The sequence below is a fragment of the Rissa tridactyla genome, chromosome 1, assembly GCF_028500815.1.
Source record: "Rissa tridactyla isolate bRisTri1 chromosome 1, bRisTri1.patW.cur.20221130, whole genome shotgun sequence".
Classification (NCBI taxonomy): Eukaryota; Metazoa; Chordata; class Aves; order Charadriiformes; family Laridae; genus Rissa; species Rissa tridactyla.
In genome coordinates this window covers 207823537-207844975 of record NC_071466.1, presented here as the reverse complement: position 1 = coordinate 207844975, position 21439 = coordinate 207823537, and the positions used below count along the sequence as shown (strand labels likewise).

The following is a 21439-nucleotide window of genomic DNA, read 5'->3' as shown; positions in this document are numbered from 1 at the left end:
AACTAAAAGAGGATAGATTTAGACTAAATAGAAGGAAGACGTTTTTTACAATGGGGGTGGTGAAACACTGGCACATGTTGCCCCAAGAGGTGGTAGATGCTTCATCCCTGGAAACACTCAAATTCAGGTTGGACAGGGCTCTGAGGAACCTGATCTAGTTGAAGATGTCCCTGCTCATTGCAGGGGGGTTGGACTAGGTGACCTAGGTCCCTTCCCACCTAAACTATTCTATGATTCTGTGATTCTATAGTATTGTTTTTCTTTCATGGAGGTAAGTCGTTGTTCACAGGTTGCTTACTGACTTTAACTTAATATGCCCTAAATGTTACCTAAGTGTAATCTCATTGGCAATATTTTACGTTTATAGTATTTGACAGAACTTCTTTTTATTTTCTGTTTTTTTAATCCTTTTGCTGTCTCATTGCTAAATGTACTTGCATGACTCAGACTGCATTTACCTGAAGTACCACTGGTCATGTAACCTTTCTCTACAGTTCATAAACTCCCAGGATGTGAATAATCTAGTTATTTTAGGCAGTTACCTTAATCATGCTCTTTCAGCCCTTTTTTCACTGAGCATAGAGGAAACCTAGCTGACCAGCAGGGACCCACAGCCTGGTTTGTACCAAACGTCTTTATTGTTAGCTAAATATCAGTCTGGGCTTGTGCTGGAATTTAATAGCGTGGATCTTTCAATGTAAAGAAAAGATTCTAGTCTGAGTTTGGATTATCTCTCTAACAATAGTAGTTTGGGCAAAATAGTTTTGTTGTCTTAATCTCTTCACTGAGATTGTTCAGTTTATTGATCAAATACTGTGCATTGTAACACATCTACTGAAAACGCAACAATCATCACTGTAATGGAAAATCGGATTGATCCTGAGCCTTCTGTCAGTCTCAGGACCACCTTGAATTTGCCTGGAAGTTAGTGCCTGAACCTGATCCCACAGGTTTTTCTCAGACAAACTACCTCTTAAACCAATTTGAGCTGTGCCTGTGTTAACGCTGCGGCAGCATTAGGCCCTCATACGGTTATAACAATGTTCCTGGCAGTGTAGAGGAGCTAACATTGGAACTGCTTATTCAGCCGATGCTTGAGGGCGTAGTAGCTATTCAGGCTATTAGCTTGAGTAAAACGAACAGAACTGCCAGTACAACTGTGCAAAACTCACTCACATGAGTAAAAATTACAGTATAAGGCCCATCCTTTCCATAGTCTATTATCAGTAAGCACTGCAGATGGAAAAATACAGTGAAATATGGAGATGCACAGAACATGGCAACAACTGTCAGGAGATGGGAAAATAAAACTTACTTTTAAGAGGTTTGACTATTTCATGCAAGCTGTGAGAGACATTTAAAGATGTTCCCTTGTGGCTAACTTTTACTTTAAAGGTAACAGCTGTATAGAATTTCAACATACATTTTTTTATATTCCAAGGCTTGGTTTCTTAAATGACAGTCTACAGGACTCTGTTTCTCTAAACTCAGCAGAATCATTCAAAGTACAGGGAATTTTAAGCACTTGGGTAATGTTTGTATTTAAAAGCACTTGTAATGCATTGCAGGTGTATCCAATGTCAGCTTCCATGCAAATTTTGTTGGAGAATCCTGAATAAAAATAAGCTATATTGAAAATATTGTTAATCTTCAAATGGAATCTTATATCCAGTCAAAACATAGGTCCACTGAAAACAAATTCCCATAACTAGATTCTTGTTACAATTACTATATTTTTCTGGATGCTGTGTTCTTACTGGCTCCTCATTTCCTTGCACTTGACACTGATCAGTAACATACAGACCTTAAGGAGCCTATATTATTACTAATTCATAATAAAAAGCAATAGAATGCATCAGTGGCTTTAGCTTATCCCTGCTGTGAGCTAACATATTTATTTTTATAGGGATTTGAGGGAGAACTACTGCCGAAATCCAGATGGATCTGAATCACCTTGGTGTTTTACCACTGACCCAAACATCCGTATTGGTTATTGCTCCCAGATTCCTAAGTGCGATGTATCAAATGAACAAGGTAACAGAGGGAAGAGCGATAAGTGAATGCTGTACTGTTCCAAACGGCAGATAAGCAGGCTTGAAAACTGGAGAAGTTGTTCTCAGTACATCTGTATTACACCTGTAGTTCCGCTTTGGCTTTATTTGCATACTTGGGATTCATCATGGTGTAAATGAGATTCATTTCTCAGTTCATGTTTCAATTCCAGCAGGGAAAGCTGCAGCAAAGATTTGCTATTGGATCTGATTTTTAGACAAGGTGAATCTGTGTGCCATTTTATATTAGCTGGAGATCTGCTCCACTGTCTTACCTTTCTTAATTTGAAAGACCTTTTTCCGGAGCTGAAATGATTTCCTTGTCTCACAGTCTTTTTATAATTGCATATGAGGCCACCAAATGTCATTTTTTAAATTTATTTTTTCCATATACCCCCTTGTCTAAAAGAAGTTGAGCCAAAAAAAAACCCACATGGGACTTCCCGTATAGCCTTTTAGCTTCGAGTTATTACCTCTGCCTGCAAAGTCCACTCTGAGTCTTCAGGCAAATGTTGGTTTTCCCAGGAGGTCTTGGTATTACTCTAAGGAGTATTACTGCATCATGAGAACTGATGTCAATCATAGCACAAACTGAGGCCGACACCTCAGACCTATGACCCTACATCAGGCTGCATTAAGATCTCCACCTTTCAATTTTAGCCATTTTTTCTCTTAAAATTTGAAGAGCTGCAGTTGCAAGAGTTCTGTGAGAGAAAGGATTAAACTTTGACTTTCACTCGGTGTTTTTTTTCCTGAAGTATCAATTATCAAAAAGTAAAAATACTGATGAATATGAAATGAAATACTTTGTACAAAAAGTCTTTATAGTAGTGATCATTTTAAACAATCCTCTTGAAAAGTCTCAAAAAGGCTTGTGATAAAAGCTTATGAATTAAACATGACTTCTGATGGAGTGAACAGGCAAGTTTTTGAATTACATTAAAATTAAAGTGATGTTGATTTTTTGATTTTGCCAAAGTAGAAGTTAGATCTAGAATTATATACTGTTGCCAGTATCCAGAATCTACATAAAGGTAAGTTGTTTCAAATAGGCTGAGTGCCTGTTTTTTAAGGAGGGAGGATTAAGGGGGCATTTTTGCTTTGTTTTGCATAAAACCGCTCCTGACAACTTTTAGAATGTTTTGTGTGACCCTTCTAAATTAACCATAAACTAACTATTTATGAAAGCAATTTTCCCAGTTTATCTAAGTAAGACAAAATTTAAAATGTTACTGTGTTGAAAATGAAGGCCTCAAGCAGGAGATTATGTATCTAAATTTGAAAATTTTCTCCCACTTTCCTTCTGATTTGATTTATATTGTATAGTGTTTGCTAAATATAACACTTGCCTTTAATTATTTGGATTACTGATGGAAGCATTTTCTTTTCAGTGTTGCACAATCACACTCCATACACTCCATGTTTTTTGTCTCAACTTTCTTATTCAGATTGTTATCGTGGCAATGGCAAGAGTTACATGGGGAATCTATCCAAGACAAGATTTGGGCTAACTTGCTCCACATGGGACAAGAATATCGAAGACTTACGTAGGTGTGTACATACGAAATAGAACAACATGGTTCAGTGAGTTCTGAGTAAATACGGCCTCCAGATGGCATCTCCTTTTCTTCTGCAGTGATTCTAAAAGGGCCACTTATGCCCTGGAGTTTTTAGTATCTTTTTTTTTTTTTTTTTCTCCTCGGTGTTTAAATATATTACACAACATGTCTTTGTTTGGGCTAACCACTAATTGCAGGCTTTGGGATGTTTCTTAGTGTTTAGTTTACTGACCTGGTTTACCCCATCTTTGTCCTTGAAAGTTTTGTTCTATGAGAGGATAGCAGGAATAAAGTAGGAAATTGTTATCTCATCAATCTGATCTCATAGCTCACGCTGCTTCAAGCAGGAGGTTGGACTTGAAACCACCTAAGGTCCCTTGTGACCTGAAATTGAATCATGAGTCTACCATCTAATGACACTGACATCAAATGCCATTAAAGTGACTTGAAATTTCTGTTGTTTATCATTAATTTGCTTCATATTCAAGTAGTGGAAAAGTCAAGTTACTTTTAATTTATTGGTTAAGGTAAAAACGAATCAGCAGTAAGTAAAAAAGAAGTTGTGAGTTTTCAAGACTTTTTCAGTTATGCCAGGATCCTCAGTGTTGTCTTTGCTGGTTCAGAGGCATAGGTTAATAAATCTCAGGAGTGACAAGAACAATGACTTCTAGGTACCACACAAAGACAGAGATTCATCAAAAAATTTTGCTGGGTATATTACACAGCCCAGATGGAAACATTATTTCCTTTGTTTTCCTTTAGTTTCTAAAGATGTGATTATCTCTGTATTACCTTTGGTACTTGTTCTTGAGTTAGCGCTCATGATCACCACAGTCATAGTGCCCGATGTGTTAGGCATTGCCCTCTGGAATTTGGCTGTCCCAGTTTCCTGCGGCTGACTTGGTGGTCAGCCAGGTGAAGGCATGTAAATTGGTAAGTCAGCCTTTGGGGAAGCTGCATTGCAAGAGGCAGGCTTTAGTGCCACTGTCTGCAACCACCTATTGGACTACATGTGGTTTTCCCTACACAGGGTCAGAGACAGCATAAATATTCCAGTGTCCTGTCCATGTAAAGGAGGCAGAGGTTTAAGTTCATGACTTCTGAGAGCTCTGATAAGTCTTCAGTTACCTGTGAATAAAACAGCTTGAAGCAATTGGATGCTTGATGCAATTGTGTTTGTATAAACTTGAGCACAGATCAGCCTTTCTTCTCTTACTCCCGCAAATTTTCCACCTGGGAACTTCTTTGGAGAGTTATCTGGCTCACTTCAGCAGTTACTCTGGTTATGGATGTGCTAGAAGCATCATGCATGGTTGGTTACAAACTAAAAGGGCCGTGCAGCTGTAACTTAGGAAGCCTGTAAGCTTCTGTCTGACAAGTCAGAAATAAATATCTTTGCTTCAGATTTTCATCCCAAAGTTTCACCTTTAAACTGTCTCATGTAGGTTTGCAACTTAGGTGACCTATGACTGTAGTTTTTCTGAGCCATTCATCCTTCTCCTTGCCTGCTGCTCAGACTTGCTAATTTTCTTGCATTTGTCCTTCCTTTGCCTGAGATTCAGCTTTCTTTGCAGATTCTGTGCTCCCTTGTGCTAATCTGCAGGGAGAGGGTGCCTGGGCTCCCAGAGACCTGCAGATTTGCTAAGGGCAACACAGACACTCTTCTCGTCAGTGTAAAGTTCCCTCCTGATGGTATCCAGGGATTTTAGCTTGAGTGGAAGATCTAGAAACCTCCCAGCTGTCCGGTGCTTAGAATACCAACTAGAGGAAACTTGGACCCAGATCCAGCAAATATTTGGGTCTCATCTTCCCTTTGATTTTTACCAGCCCTAAACTCTGACCTGTAGGCTTCTCAATCAGCTAATATTACAGTGTGGAGCAAGGCAACATTTAACCTTTGAAAATTTGGGCTATAGTATAAAGCTTTTCAGCACTTTGAATTTTTTTTCCCTGTAGGCATATACAAATATTCAGAGAACCAGATGTTAGTAAACTGAAGAAAAACTATTGCCGCAATCCAGATGATGATTTTCATGGTCCCTGGTGTTATACAGATGATCCTCTCGTTCCCTGGGATTACTGCCCTATTTCTCGATGTGAGTACTTGGTATGCCTCGGGCATTGTCAACTGTGCTGTCCCAGGGAAGCCACGGTGTCACATGTGTTTGCATACCTTTCTGTTGTCACTCGCGGCAGCAGAAAATGTGTAAGTCCATCAAGAATCAATCGTGCATGACTGAAAAGGGACGGACAGAAGCTGCTTGTGCAATATCTGAACAAGGGGTCCTTCTCCTTGACCAGCTTAGAGATTTCAAGGCTTATTTATGCAGCAGGAGCATAAAAGAGCTATTACAGATGGTCAAACATTTTCCAACAGATCTAGCTATTGAATGAGGGCTGGACGGAGACAAAGGATTGTCTAGTGGTCAGAATGTTGGCTGTGGCCTCAAGAAACCCAGGGACAGTTATCTTCTGAGCTACAAGCTTCATAATCTCTTTGTGTGTTCTGCATTTGTTTGTTTGTAAAGTTAGGATAACTCACTATATGTATATGTGCTACATAGATTCTGCTTACAGATGATTTAACTCCCGACAAGAATTAGGAACATCCCTCCTCCAAAGCTGCATGTTAAAAACTAAATAGCTTAAATAAACAGAATTAAAAGTCATAAGGACTTCAGTAATAAACTGAAGTTAAGTGGAAAAAGATTTATGCAAAAAAATGTGCGATTCACATTTAGGTTCAAGATTTTTCTCTTAAATTCCTATTTCTAAATCATTGTGCTGTATAACCCGAGAGAACATTTAAATGATAAATCAGGCTTTTGAATGCATGGCTGTGATCTCTAGAGGTTAAGGTTAATGTTACTTTCATTCCTGGCAGCAATCTGCTGCATTTCCTCATAGTCTGGACTGCAGCATCCCTAAGAGGTGATGTTTGAAGTCTCAGGTGATATTTTGGCATCTAGGTGAAGAATAAACAAACTGTGCAAAAGGTTATTTGTGTCAAAGTAGGTAAAGAACAACAGCTGAAGAAATATAAATATTATTCACTCTGAGTTCATTATCTGGATCTATGAATTCCTAAGGAAATATTCACTGCAGACATTTGTAGGGTGTATGGCAATGGTGGGTATTATGATTTCTGGAATCAAACTCCAGAGCTGGAATATGTTGGTTTTACAATTGTAACTTCTGTGGACTAGTATTAAGCTACTACTAGCTCACTTAGATACTGATATTTATTTATTTATTTATTTATTTATTTATATGTATACATGCATTCATACACATATACATATGCATACACATACACATGCATATGCGTATACATACACATGGAAAATTAACTATGTCTATAATTGTATGCCTTTTTATATATATGTATATATGCACATTTTCTTAATGATGGGAATCTGGTTGGAGGAGACTGTTGAAATTTTGCCTGTGCAAATTTTCAGTACCTACACCTGTATGTACTGAACCTGCTCATAACGCTGGGTCATTCTGCAGACTTCACTGAGGAAAAAAAAATTGAACCAAGTTTAAGCAACCTTGTTGTAACTGTGTTTTCACTTGGACCAGATGGAAAACCAAACCAGATTTTGGGGAACACGTTTTGATAAGGATAAGTTTTTGCTGATAGCAACATAAAAGGCCTTTTGAAGTTTCAAAGGTTTTTAAGGAAATGAGAAATTTTCGTTAAATCTGATTTGGATTTAATCACATGACATCACATAGTTCCTGAAAGTTTATAGAAAAGTTGCAACTTCATTTTTCAGCATTTGCTTGTTCAAATGAAACATGTAAATTGAACATGACTGGTAGCCTGATGTACTCAGGATTCAGCCAAGAAGAAAAATGCTTGAAACTCCTGTTGCAAAATGTTTAATTCTTATTTCATTCTATTGGAATGAAATTCTGCCTTCTTGTTAGTCCTTTCCAAATTGTGCTTTAGCAGAGTATTAAAGAAATCATTGAAGTTTAAAACGGTGTGAACTATTAAAAATAACAATATGCCGTTTGCTGTTTATTATTACTCTATTCAATTTTTAGATGTGTTTTAATTTTGTATTATGGATATCTCTTGTCTGTCTAGGTGAAGGTGATACAACTCCTACTACGGCCAGCTTGGATGGTAAGTAAGTTTGCAGATGTATTGTGCAGTGAATGTATTGTATCTTCTAAGACTAGCTGTTTCTTTCCGATTGTGAAAAAAGAGATCAGTTAAAGATATAAAAAAACATAGAGTTTGGGAAAAATTGGTTTTACAAGAGGAAAATGTAAAATAGCTTTATTATACTCCTTTATCTATGCTCACTTTCCTGTCTTGCCAGTGGTGAGATATGGTAATGGTTTTCAGTGTTTGCTTTATAACTGTGTAAATCTCCATAATAAACCTATTTAAATATGTGTGTTTTATGTATATTTATATAGACTGACCCAGCTTCGCTGAAGTAGTTTTGATGCTCTAGAAATATATTTCATTAGCGCAGGAAAGTTAATTCATAATGAATATTGACCTTCTTGTGGTCCTTATGTGCAACTGTACAGGTTTCCTACCGCTGTTTTTAGTAAAATGTGATCTCTGGACCTGCTTTCAGATACTGTCATTCCTTGTGCCTCAACAAAACATTTGAGAGTTGTAAATGGAATCCCAACACAAACTAACGAAGGATGGGTGGTTAGTTTGACATACAGGTAACTATCCCTTTGATTAGAAAGACAATACATCTACTGGGATATTTGGTTTGGAACTGTAGAAAATGTTGACCATAATAAGAACACTTCTAGATTGCGTTAAATTCTGTAAAAGCAGAAAATCGTCATTCCTGGAACATCAAGTGATTCCACAGTATTCACTCCATCAGTGAAATGTTTATACGGTCATTATTGCTACCTTGCACACATGAGCTTGTAAAGCATTCTTAGCATTCTGCTCTTTCGATTAGTTACTGCAGACCTTTTCATACCATTGGCTTAGCATCCAGCATGAAGCTGTTTATTTTAGAGAATGTTACCAAAAAATTTGAGTTTGATATCAATATTTTAATTTTAAGAGCAGTACATTTAGTTGTGAAGTGTTGGATTCAGGAAATATACCCACCTCAAATTGAGCTTTCAACTCATCCTACTGCATGCATTTGAAATGTAGTCTGTTTAAAAAAAAAAATTAAAAAAAAAAAGAAAGAAAAAAAGTAGGAGCTATAAAGAAATCCTTTTCAATTTTGTAAAACAAGACCCTAACATGTACAGCTGGAAATATGTATTACATTATGGCAGTTCTTACTTTGCTACTGTGTAAAAGCCAGAACACAGAATAACAGTTTCCTGTGTCCATTACTCTAGTTCATAACTCATCAGCTGGAGAAGTGTGAATCATTAATGTGTAACAGGAGATGTATCTCGTGCATCAGCCCTGTGTCTTCTATCATGAAACAAAAAAAGAAAAAATAAGGGGCTTTTGTCTGCTAGTACAGACTAAAGTACAGCTCACCGCTATTAGCTTATGATTTGTCAACTGTTTTAAAACCAGGTTGTAAAATAGGTCTTAAATGAAAAATTGGGATAAAAGAAAAGATAAAAAGCCTATTTTCTACATTGCTTCATTGCTAGAGAAATCGTGCAGGTCCTTCCCATCCTTGATGGTCTTTGCATCTTATGAGCTCCAATGAGAACTAGACCTGTCTGAAAGTCTAGTGGATGCTCCAGAAAGACATTTCTAGAGGAACATCACTCTATTCCTAGAATAAATAACCAGATAGGTGGGCTGAAGCAATCTCTGGAAAAGTTTATCTTTGCACTGTTTTTAAAGCGGCCTTGATGTTTGAGGACTTTTACCTACGTAAGGAGAATTACATCTGGTGCCTAATATTTAAATAGCTAATGTTAAGTTAGTTGAACCTGGATTTTGTGCTATGCAGCAAAGTTCCATTAAGCAGATGAGTGATTAAATGATTGCATGAAATCCCATTTTAGGAAAAAGGGATTTCTGGAATACTCCAGCAGCAAAAAGATATTTTTGTGTATTACATGTGGGCATAAACATGTAGTTTTAGTTTGCATTGTTACCAAGGCAGCAAATAGAATGTTGTCTGAAACAAAATCTTAATGACTCCAGGACTTTCTGCAAAAAACTAACTGTACACCTCAAAATGGAATTGCCATGTCTGAACGGTAAAGGCTTAGCGATACTTAGAAACTTGGATTGATATTTAGCAACTAAGGTCCACCTCTAAATGTTAAATTAATCAATGACATATTTTCTTATATATCTGATCCAGATTCTGTTATCAGGTATATTTAGGTACATTTGGATAAATTTCATCTATTTCATGGAACCCGCTCTGGATTTGTGCCACATTTAAATAAGAAGTTTAACCTTCCTATGTGTGCTAGTCAATCTTCCAAAGCAGATGATGCAATCTTGTAAATTTCTTTTGATAATTAGTGAAGCAAACATAATATGCAAGAACACATTTATACTCCTGATTGTGACATTTTATAAAAAAAAAAAAATGGGCAAAATTTATATTTTAAAAAAGAATCCAGCCTTTTGGACCAGATACTTTGTTCCTCAATCAAAATATAATTAAAAAAAAAAAAAAGAAAAAGAAAAAGAAAAAAAGGAGGCAAGCATCTGTGCTATTCTGCTGTCTTTGAACTCCATATAGAGTCTGGGCTCCTTCCAGCAGTTCTTTGCAAAGCTTTGAACATTTGTGTGATTTGAATTTATAAATTGTGAGATTTTAAGCTTTTCCCAAATTGCTGACAATTCTAATTCACTTTCCAAAGAGCTGCAGAAAATAAATGTGATTTTGGAGACACAAAGAAGGAAACTAATTAATCTGCATTCCACAGTCATTCTTATTTTTTAAAGAACTGTCATGCTTAATTGCTTTAATTTTACTTGATATATTATGCTGCAGGTTTTCTATAATCACATGTAGGATGTCATACGTCGCAGATTGTTTCCAACTGAAGTATGTGGGGACAGAAATCTCATAGGGCTGGCAATCAAATAGGAACTCTCCACCTTGAGGTCAATGCTTTGAATAATACCTACATGAATAATGACCAAATGTTGTTTACATCTGGTGGCAGTTTGGGGACTTGTTTGAATGTTTCAGTCCAGTTCCTATTACAAAGAATTAGTTTGCTTTTTTAAAAAAAAAAATGAAAAAAAATTAGGTCTCATTATAAATTCAACTTTGAAACCACTAAATGAACAGCATAACTGAATTTCTCTTTCCTGCTTGTTTATACACATTGGAGAAAATCTCCGCAAAGTCATGCTACTATTGTTTTTGAAACTGTAGAGCAAAGGTACAGAGCCATGTTTTCTCAGGCTGTCAGTCAGCAAAAACATATGGGGAGCAAAAGTACTCTCTTAAATTTTGACTACGTAGAAACTAACATTTCTTTTTTTCCCCCCCCCCCCCACCCCCCCCACCCCCCCCAGGAATAAGCATATCTGTGGAGGTACTTTGATAAAGGAAGAGTGGGTTCTAACAGCAAGGCAGTGCTTCCCTTCTCGGTACAGTAGTCTGTAGCTTTGCTATATCGAAATACATCTATTTTCGGGAATTTATCAGCACAACATTTCTTCAACTTAAATGCAGCATTTTTCCCTCCTGTTTGGCTTTAGCACTGCTTTTCTGATATAAAAGTCCTGTGGGACCTTGGTATTTTCTGTTATTATTGTTGTTAATCTAAAAGAGCTCTGGCTATTTTACATAGCAGTATAAATATGTTTTCCAAGTGTAATGGTTAGACAATTGCCTCTTTATAAAAATAATCTCATGCTTCTGCTAACTGGACAGAATAAAATAGAAAAATTGGGTAAATCTCAAAAAGTTCAAAGGTTCATACTGTCCAAGCATCTAAATGTTTGGAGAGTATTAGGAAACAAAAATTAGATTTTAGTCACAGTTGAAGATAAAATTATGTAGTGGCTTCAGACCAAAAACTTACATCCGAGCATGTTGATTTTGGAATAGCAGTTGGCAGCATAAACCCATTTCTAGTGAAGAGTATTAGTTAAGATCTTCTAGCATAATCATATTAAGCAGAGCTTTTTGAGTTATTTTATTATATACTCAGCAAAATCCTAACCTCCTTTGCCTCGTTTAGGTACAAAGATTTGAAAGACTACAAAGCCTGGCTTGGAGTCCATAATATCAAAGGAAAGGGAGAGGAGAAGCACAGACAAGTTCTGAATATCTCCCAGTTGGTTTATGGCCCTGCAGGGTCAGATTTGGTCTTACTGAAACTCAGCAGGTTAGTAGCTATTATTGCCAATGCCAGGATTTTCAACTGATGAATGAGATTCTACCTAAATAAGGTTTGCAAATGCAGTTCTCTGCTGTTGCGATACTGCAGATGGTGTCTCCATGGGGTAAACTTACAATTGTAAGAAATTTCACTTGATATATGCAGAAATGCAGGTTCATTTACCTTACTCAGAAAACAGATGCTACTTCTGAAAAATCATGCCTACACTGTTTTTCCTGTTGTTGTTGTTTGTTTGTTTCTTTGTTTTTAAAAAAAAATAAAAATAAAAAACCCCAAACAACCCACATTGACTTGTATATGGCTTTAATTTATAGAATAAGCACCAGATTGACACTGAGATCCTTGTGTATATATGAGCTTTTAAATTTTCTCCATATTAGCAAAACTATATATTTAAATGAAATGTCATCATTACTTACTTTTAAGATGAAAATCCAAGTTAAATAGCATGAAAGTGGTGACAGCATTTCAAGAAATCTTTTGACAGTTAACAGCTGTAGCACAAAAAATAGGTAGAAGAATCCATCATATTCTTCAAAGGTGGAAAAGAAAGGAAAGAATTGGCACAGTTTTTAATTGCTGTGGTCTATAATAGATTTAATGTCATTTTAAAGATACATTTTAGAAGGTTAAGTAAAATCCATTATATCTATTATTTGCTTTCTCTTTTCAGACCTGCCATATTGACAAATTTTGTAGAAATAATCCGATTGCCCATTTCTGGATGTACCATTCCAGAGAAGACCACTTGCAGTGTTTATGGATGGGGATACACTGGATGTAAGAAACTATTTTTAAAAACTAAATGAATACGTTGACAGCTTACTTCCTCTTGTCATTATAGGTGAGGCTGCTGGTATTGCCTGATACCACAGTTGTCCAACTGTGTCCTTTGAACATTTTATCTAAGATCATTTAATATGAAATATTTTCTACTAGTCCATTCTTTTTGTTTGTTTTTGTTTTGTTTCAGTGACAGGCAAAATGATTCAAACATTTCAAAGAATGAACTAGAGAAAAATATTTTTCTACAGGTTTAAAAAATATGGCAGAAATGATTTGCAAAGCTCTAACACTTTTTGGAAAAAATTCTGATTCACCTACTTGAGCAGTCCCTTTCTCTATCCCAAAGCAGGCTGCCCTTTGGGAAAGCTAGTACAGAATCATGTAATCAAAGACATAATTAACACACACAAAACAGTGAACTAAGGATGAACAGGCAGCCCTAAGTCTGGCATTTCCTAACTTTTGAGTACTTGACTTTGCAACCTTAATAATGTTTATTAAACACAGTTTTTGTGTGAAGTAAATACAAATATGTGGGAGAACAGACATTTATTTAGTCTGGTAAATACTATATCTGGCTAATTATGTGTTGATGATAAAGTTAATAGCTGCCAGTTGACAATAATTACTCCATTAATTGCTGTGCTCAAATGTCATTTTGCCACAGACCCTGAGTAAGCAGCAGCAACATACTCACGCTGTCCTGGAAGCAGAGCAGAAACTCGACTGCAATTCTGAGGCTCTCTTCCTTTTAACCATTACTCCGCATTTCTTTGTGGGTGGCAAGTAATCTGTACCAACCCTCTCCCAGATGACAGCCTTTGATGTTCCCAGCATGGCCACGTTAGCCACCCTCTGGGGGGAAAAGGCTGCCAGGGATATAGGGAATTTGGGCTGGAGCACGGTACAGCATCACAGGAAAGCTTAGCTTAAGAGGACTGATAAGGAATTCGCAGTGCTGCGGAGTTACATAATGCAGTAAATACACAACATCTGTCATCCAAGGACTTTGTACTATATTTTATGCACTACTTAATATAATCCTCACAGCGTCCTAGTCAGGGAAGGAAGAAGTGTTACATCTTTTTTTTTTTTTTTTTTTTTTAAATTCAGGAAAGCAGGATAACAACTCAGTGAAGGGCAAGCTTGGCATTTTCTTTTGATGGCTGTGCAGAGAACAGGCAGGTCCAGGCCCTTTATTTATCTTCGCAGCCTGTTACAGACTTGTCTTTTGACATGTAGAACAAGAGCAAACTCCACAGGGCTCCTGCTTCCTGACCTTCACACTGATGAATGGAGATTGCACAAAGCTGTGGCTCTGCCCTCGCAGGCACAAAGTCATTCAGTATAGCTGAGCCAGCACAGAACGAGAAAAACTCTGCTCTGCTGCAGTATTTTTCAAGTCACACGTCCTTCCCTAGGCCATGGCAGGCCCTGTTACACATTAACTCATGTTTAAGGCAGGGAGCAAAATCCTTGCTCCGCTGATGGGAGTGATAACATTCTCAGGCTCATTTTTTGATTTCTGTGACGTGACAGGGCAAGCTGGTGGTGGGCTGAAGAGCAAAGCCAGTTACCTAGCACTTTCTATTAATAGAAAAAACTTCTCCAGATATTCTCAGAGAACTGAACAGAGACGTGCACCAAAGAAATTTCTTGCAAATCTCATTTGTAGCTAATATAAGAAATCCAAAAGACAAATACATGATAACAGTGGACAAATACGTGAGTACTGGAAAGTACAAGAACTGAGGTTACATGAGTAAGTTTATCCAGACTGCATCTTCAATTTTTTTCTTCCCCCTAAAGTAGAATAATGTTTTCTCTTTTTAATCCTAGTAGTTAACTATGATGGCCTTCTGCGGGTAGCAAACCTGTTTATTTTGGGAAATGAGAAATGCAACCAATATCTCAAAGGGAAGATCACCGTGAATGAGTCAGAAATCTGTGCTGTGGCTGAAACCGTCGGTGCTGGGCCTTGTGAGGTAGATATCACATTTCCTAATACATTCTTAGGAGCCATCAACCTGGCTACTTCTTTCCCAGAAATAATAGACTAGACTTTTTTTATAGTTATTCTCTCTGCATTAAACATGTACACAAAAAAATATTTTACTCTTTTGCATTGGAAAATTATTTGTGTTTCTGGTGAGCTATTTTCTGACAGAGTGCAGTAAGAGGTTCCTTTGCTTCAATTTCACCGTACCACCAACCAGTAAAGGATTTACATGAATGTTAAATGTAATCATATGACTAGACAAATTGGTGTTCTGTATAATAAGGGCTAGAATGGGCTGCGTGCTAGGAACAACAGTATACTTTGAATGAGTAGAAAGAAAAGGCTGGAGCAAATGTAACTACTTAGCTAGATGAGGACTTGCATGCAAAATACACAAAAAAAGTCACTGCTCAATGGAGTTGATAAAGTTGTGAGGGAAGGAGAAAGATCCAAAAGGTACTGAGGTTCAGCATTAGTCAGAAGGCTGGAGCATTTGGTCTCCCTAATTAAGCCCGAGCAACATATCAGTGAGGACGGGAGAACAACTTCTGTGAAAGTACAGTTTGATACAGTTTTGCTTGGGACTAGTTTTGGTGGTGGAGATCTGAGGAGAAATGCTGTAAATCATTTATTACAGGAAGATATCATTTTTTCTGTGGAAAGTGTGCCTGATGAGATGATGTCTAGAAGGAGGACAGTCATGAGTATTATTATGCATTTAATATCTGGAGTAGAATAGATTATTTCCTAATACTGTTGTTAACCAAGCAGTGAAATTTTCCCTACCCGGGGGTACTACCAAACCATGGGGAAACAAGGTCTTCATGAGGCTGAGTCCTCTTCCATTTATTATTAATATTCCAAAGGATCATTTTGTTATTGCAAAATATTTTATTCAAAATCAAATATTTAATCATAAACGAGCTCTTAGATATGTCAGGCTTTATAAATGAAACATCTGCATGGAAGTCTGCTGGGGATCCTGCACTTTGTTTTCCCCTGCAAGAAGAAATGGACTGAATTAATATTAGCAATCTGTCTTAATCACCGCATGGTTTCCTGCTCCCCGAGTTCCCCTTTGAAGCTACTTTCCTCAGCAGAGAACAGGCAGAGAAACAAAATCAGATTGGCAGGTGAAACTCCACTCCTGAAAGTGTTTTAAGAGCCGCTCTAATGGCACTGACATAGCTCAGTGTTCATGTGGGAACTAATCTGCAATCAGTCAGTAAAAAACCCAACAAACCTAATAAAGGTCAAGCATTGTTGTGTCTCTGGTGATCCGGAGAGAATACAATGCTAATTGTCAGCTTTTATTTTTTGAAACAATGTCTCACTATCCGATATGAGCATTTACTGTCTAGTTTTGCAGCTAGTTTGCTAAGTTTGGTGTACATTTCACACAAAAACTGCAGTGTCTGTGTTCAAGTCCCAAATCTATGTTAATGTATCTAAGTTAACATTTCAATCTAATTTAAACTGGATGTATTTTAGCGCTAAATAAGACCCCAATCTGGGCTGGCCATACTCCCAAATTTTCACTGAATGAGTGTACTGGTGCATAGATATCTCATTTACTCAGAATAATGAAAAAAGAGTATTTTAACAAGTTATGTGTCAAAATTATACCTACAAAATGTTACCTTTTACTATGTTTGGGATTCCACTCCACCTCCCCGCCCCAATTAGTGTGGATAGATTCTCATCCTAGGGGCTTGCAAGATGACTGACTGACAGAAGGATATTAACCTGGCTCTGTCAGTAGTTGATGAGAAGTCTGTCATAAGAACAAAGATGTTTATTAGCCAACTCACTTTCTGCTCATCTGGTTTATGCACACAGAAACAAATATTACGCTTGCAGGTAGCTGAAAGAGGAGAGTAAGATCTGGTAGTCTGAAGTCACTAGAATAACATGTGAAGATGGACCGTAGGGTTTAATTTGCATAGGAAGCAACCAAAGGTCAAAGGCCAACCTTGACAATGGTTCACATAAGTACTGATTGTGAAAAAGACATTGGGAGCTGGTTTTTGTCCCATGGCACAAATAACTCTATTGCCTTTTTATTGAGCTATGTCATCCCCAAAATAAACCAGTCAATAGTAGACAGTGGGAGCTGTGGCTTGAAGCATTTTCAGAAGTGACATTTTTTATGTTTATTTTTTCCTAGCGAGATTATGGTGGTCCCTTGGTTTGTGAACAAAACAGGCTGAAGATAGTAGTTGGTGTCATTGTCCCTGGCCGCGGATGTGCCATTCGAAATCGTCCTGGGATTTTTGTTCGGGTCTCATATTACTCTCGGTGGATACACAAGATTATGATGACCTACAGAAAACCCTGAAAAACTCAACAACTTCAATTCAAAGAAAGACTTTGGACAGCATGGATTTAATGTGTAATGTAAAGATCAACAGTTTTTTAACTACTTGATAGTCAAGTTTTTTGAGCTTCTTTTAATATTTATGGGTGTTTTTGGTGTTTTTGTCTATCAGTGTTGTTTTATAAATGTTGGAGTGACTTACAGTATATGCAAGTATGGTGACATATCTCCTGAAGATACTTGAATGGGTAAACAATTTTGCAAAGATATTATTACTGGATGATAAATGGTTTTGTAGAAATAGATCATATGACCTCTTTTATGCTGCTCTTCAGATTATCTTAGAAGGAGAAACAAATTATTGTTTTATTTAACACATCTTATTCTTTCTATGAGCCATATATTTCTCTTCATATATGACAAAAGACCTACTGAGAGATAGATACATCTGTCAAGGACAGCATATATGATCATATTTCTCTTTCCCCCTTATAAGAGGTCAAAGATTTCAATACTTCATTAAAAAATAGTCTCCTTAGAAATTAATCTTTTCATTATTGATGGACTTTGACAAGCCTGCCATAAGCAGAGTTCTCATAGAAGTCAATAACACTTCCTTTAACGCAGTGCTTATAGACTCTAGTTCTGCACTTAGTTCCTTCAGTGTGTATGTGGTCCCCTAAGAGATATCTCAAAAACACTTTTGGATGAAGGAAGAGACATGGAAGTGGATTCGTTAGCAAACTATGGATCATTTATTTAAAGTTCGTCCCAGAAATAATAGTGAATTTACAATGGTAAAGAGAGTATTTAATACATTTTGAAAAATTAACCCTGATTAGCTACTGGCAGACTTTGGCCATTAAAAGAAATTTCAATCAAATATGCCCAAATTTTTCTCAACAGACAAGTGCTAAAAATTCAGTTGATTCTAGTTATTTCATGAAAGTAACTCTGTACTTACAGCAGGAAAAAGAACAGTTGAATCTGGCACCTGGCTGAGAGACTTAATACTGGGAAAAATAAGTTATACATTAATAGTCTTTCAGAGACCTGAGATCTTTCATAAAACCGTACCTAGATTTGGAGAAAATTATATCCTTTGTATAATTCCTTTCAGGGTAATAAAATTATTGCAGAGATTGATATGATCTTGTATGTAATATGGAAAACATCACCAATAGTTTAGTAGCTTGTGTTTCATGCCTGTATGTAGAACCATCATATTCCTTTATGTTGATGGGAAAAGGGAACAAATAATCGGCATCTATGAAAAGCGCTTGTTCTCCTTTAGGCATTTAGTTGTATGGCTGGAAGTATTATACAAATACGTTGTTATAGTTGGCACCAGTTACCCTGTAATTTCTCAAAAATTGATAGAACATATATCCAATTGTTAGTTTTACTACTGTACATGTAATTTCATAAGTAACTGCACTGTTACTTCACTTGTGACTATGTAATTGTATATGTTTCCAGTAGCAAATTGTATAGTTCGCGTATCATATTTAACTGCATAGCCGCTAAGCTGACATCGTGGTGTAGACACATAAAAGGACATTTCGTTCAGAAGACGCAGGGTTGAATTCTGCCCTGGCAGAGAGTAACCAGTTCTGGGGAGCTGTCGTAGGAGGCAGCCCTCATTTTGGCTCACCAAATTATTTTCTTCAGCAGTGCACTTTGACTTCAGTGGGACTCAAGTATGCTTAAATCTCTTGGTGAACTGGGATGAGTTTCAGCCCATGCTTAAGTGGCTTGGCTTGCTGAGATTTGTGTCAAGCATCCAGCAGATTCTACTGGCACATAGGAAGAAGTCTTTCAGTAAGCAGAGCTTCTGAAATTCCTCCTGATGTAAATAGTCTCTTTGGACGAGATGCGACTTCTCTGTACAGCGGATCTGAGGTTGTGGATGCTACGCAGGTAGTCTGTCTTGATCTATTCTGGCTGCCTCTGAAGGCTTTATGCTTCTTTTGGTCTCTCTTACTTACCAGGCCTAAAGAGGGCAGGATTTAGCCTGTTGCATTTACAGTTAATTGTTGCCATGTATGTGAAGAGTGTATTCTTACTCAGTATATACTGACCATATCTTATTGAAAGGATTAACTTTTTAAGAGAGACTTTTAAAAAACTCCGAGTGAGTTTTGAATTCAGTCACAAGTAGAATGTGGATAAAACATATAATTCCATGTTCACTCTTTGTATTCTAAGAATTGTTATGTGCTCACTGTATTATATTTGCAGGCATTTTGTTATGTCTATCTAAAAAAATCAAATCCTAAAATATTTTAGTTACAAGCTTCTGCTGTGCAGAAGACTGATTTTTATATATATATATACACATATATATATATATGATAAAAATACTGTTTTTTGTTAGACAACGTGTAAGGATTTTTACCTGTTTGTTCTGGGCAGCGCCTCAGTAAAATAAACTGCGCAGAGTTGATGCTCCAGAACTTAACATGTTTGTATGTACTTGCTTATCAGGTGCTCTTGCTCTCCCTGTCTCAGTATGGAGGGCACGTGAGACTCTGAAGAGCAAGGGAAGAGAAGAATAATGATATGTGGTAATGAATTTGTACTTCATTTATTCCTGTGAATATTTCTTGTTGGTACCAATGGTACCGTACCAGGCAACTGTTATAACTACAGGATTCTCTTAAGAAAGGACACTCTACAGATATTTTTTCACTGTTCTAACATTTTTCTCTCTGTAATAACAAGAGAACCTGATCTAGTGCCCATCTAAATTGCTGGAAAACTCTTACTAACTTCAGCAAGATCTGGACTTCATTTTGTAGATGTGATTTTGTTCATATTAGAATTAAAGGGTACAGAACTTAAATTCTTATCTAAGGACACTCTTAAGCTTCATTGAATTTCATCTTCATTCTCCTTGCTGTAACTAATTCTTGGTCTCTGAAAAATGTAATAACTGGATATAAAATTTTGGAATTAAAACCTAAAAGCTGATTTTGTTCTACTGAAGTTAGTTTGACTTAATTACTGATTTTCCTTGGGCATTGGAACTGGCTGACGCTTTTTTGTTTCATTAATGAAAACATTCTTCCCTTAAAAAAGCTTTTTTCCCTATCTCTTTTTCTCTCATAAACCTCATGACCCTCAGAGAAACTGTAGCTCTCATTGGGAATGTACTGGTCTAGATTTTTGCTGCTACTGCTGAAATCTTCTTTAGTTTAAGATTAAAATTCTCTGAGGCATTCTGCAAACCCTTGCTGCAGGTAATGCCAATGTACTTGACAGAGCTACTCATTTGAGTCAGAGCTTTTCAGACGAGGGTCCAAATATATCTCTGAGGGTCAAAATCTACTCAGGCGAAATGTCCCTTGAAATCAGTGAATGTGATTGTCAAAATAGCGGGGGCTGAAAGTTGCTCAGTGCTTTTCCCTATGGCCGTGCACTGAACTACATGCATCCCTGTACACTGAAGAGCACACAGAATCTCAACGCCTGGGCAACTGCAACAGGAGGCGAGGCTTTATCGCCATCCTTCTGGTAGGCCGGTTGTAAACTAGTTGACCCCCATGGAACCGGTATGAAACCTATTGAATTGGTTGTTTAGCCTTGTATCCTTACCAATTGTTTTCTTCCTCTCTCACGTGCACTGGTTTATTATTGTTTTATGAATGTTGGGGCTGCTGGCAGGAACTAACATGGCTTTTCACCCTGAAATTTTACAGTGTTCCTTTTTAAACATACTCTTGGGCATTATGACGTTTCCCTGCGTGGGATCTAACTTCAGGGAGCTGCCCATGGAATTCAGTGTATGATAAGAGTATTTTTTCATATTTAAGTAGGAAAAATAATGCTCCCATTAAATACAACTAGATGAATGCCTAAGGAAAAGGGAACACTGTGGTTATAACTTGTATTACAAATCTTCTGTAATTAACGGCATCTTCATTAGTTAATAAAGTTGGTATTTTTGTAACCTTGTTTACTCTTATTATTCTTAATAAAGTATTTTATAAAAAAACCCCAGCTTAATTAGCATTATATTTCTTATTTAAAGACGGTTTGGAACTCCATTGCTAGGCTCCCAATTCTAATTTCAGTGAGGGGTTTTAGTGTGCAGAGTAAGGAGGACTAGTGCTTTGAAGATCTTCATGTGTCCAATAGCAGAATTGCACATAAAATGAAAGATGCAGCCAAATCCATGCTGTGATCCTTCTGAGTGTCCCCAGGAGCTTCTTGATGGAATTCTGCACTGAGAATGGCCTAAGCATATTACGGAGAGAGTATATTTGCAGTGGAAAGCGTGTGTTTAACCTAAACATGAATATTTGCCAAGAGGTTTATAGTTTCTTACAATTTCAGCACGACAGGCTTGGAATTTTAAGCATTTGTTTTAATATACTTTACACTTCAGGAAAGAGCTCCCCTCACTGTGTCACTTCGTACTACTTGGTGG

The 21439-nt window shown here is 37.1% G+C and overlaps 1 protein-coding gene across 3 annotated transcripts in view; it reads left to right on the top strand.

Moving 5' to 3' along the window:
* The window catches only part of HGF (hepatocyte growth factor), a 62313-nt gene extending 41395 nt beyond the window's left edge, over positions 1-20918 (top strand). For 2 of the 3 annotated variants that reach the window (XM_054188082.1, XM_054188081.1), the window contains exons 9-18: positions 1907-2034; positions 3500-3602; positions 5567-5706; positions 7710-7748; positions 8215-8311; positions 11073-11147; positions 11744-11890; positions 12579-12685; positions 14531-14676; positions 16858-20918. In XM_054188082.1, the coding sequence (XP_054044057.1) occupies positions 1907-2034; positions 3500-3602; positions 5567-5706; positions 7710-7748; positions 8215-8311; positions 11073-11147; positions 11744-11890; positions 12579-12685; positions 14531-14676; positions 16858-17028 (1153 nt within the window). In that variant the 3' untranslated portion in view covers positions 17029-20918. Of the gene's footprint in view, positions 1-1906; positions 2035-3499; positions 3603-5566; positions 5707-7709; positions 7749-8214; positions 8312-11072; positions 11148-11743; positions 11891-12578; positions 12750-14530; positions 14677-16857 lie in introns of those variants that run through there. The other variant, XM_054188083.1, reaches the window with a different exon arrangement.
* Positions 20919-21439: the final 521 nt, after the last annotated feature.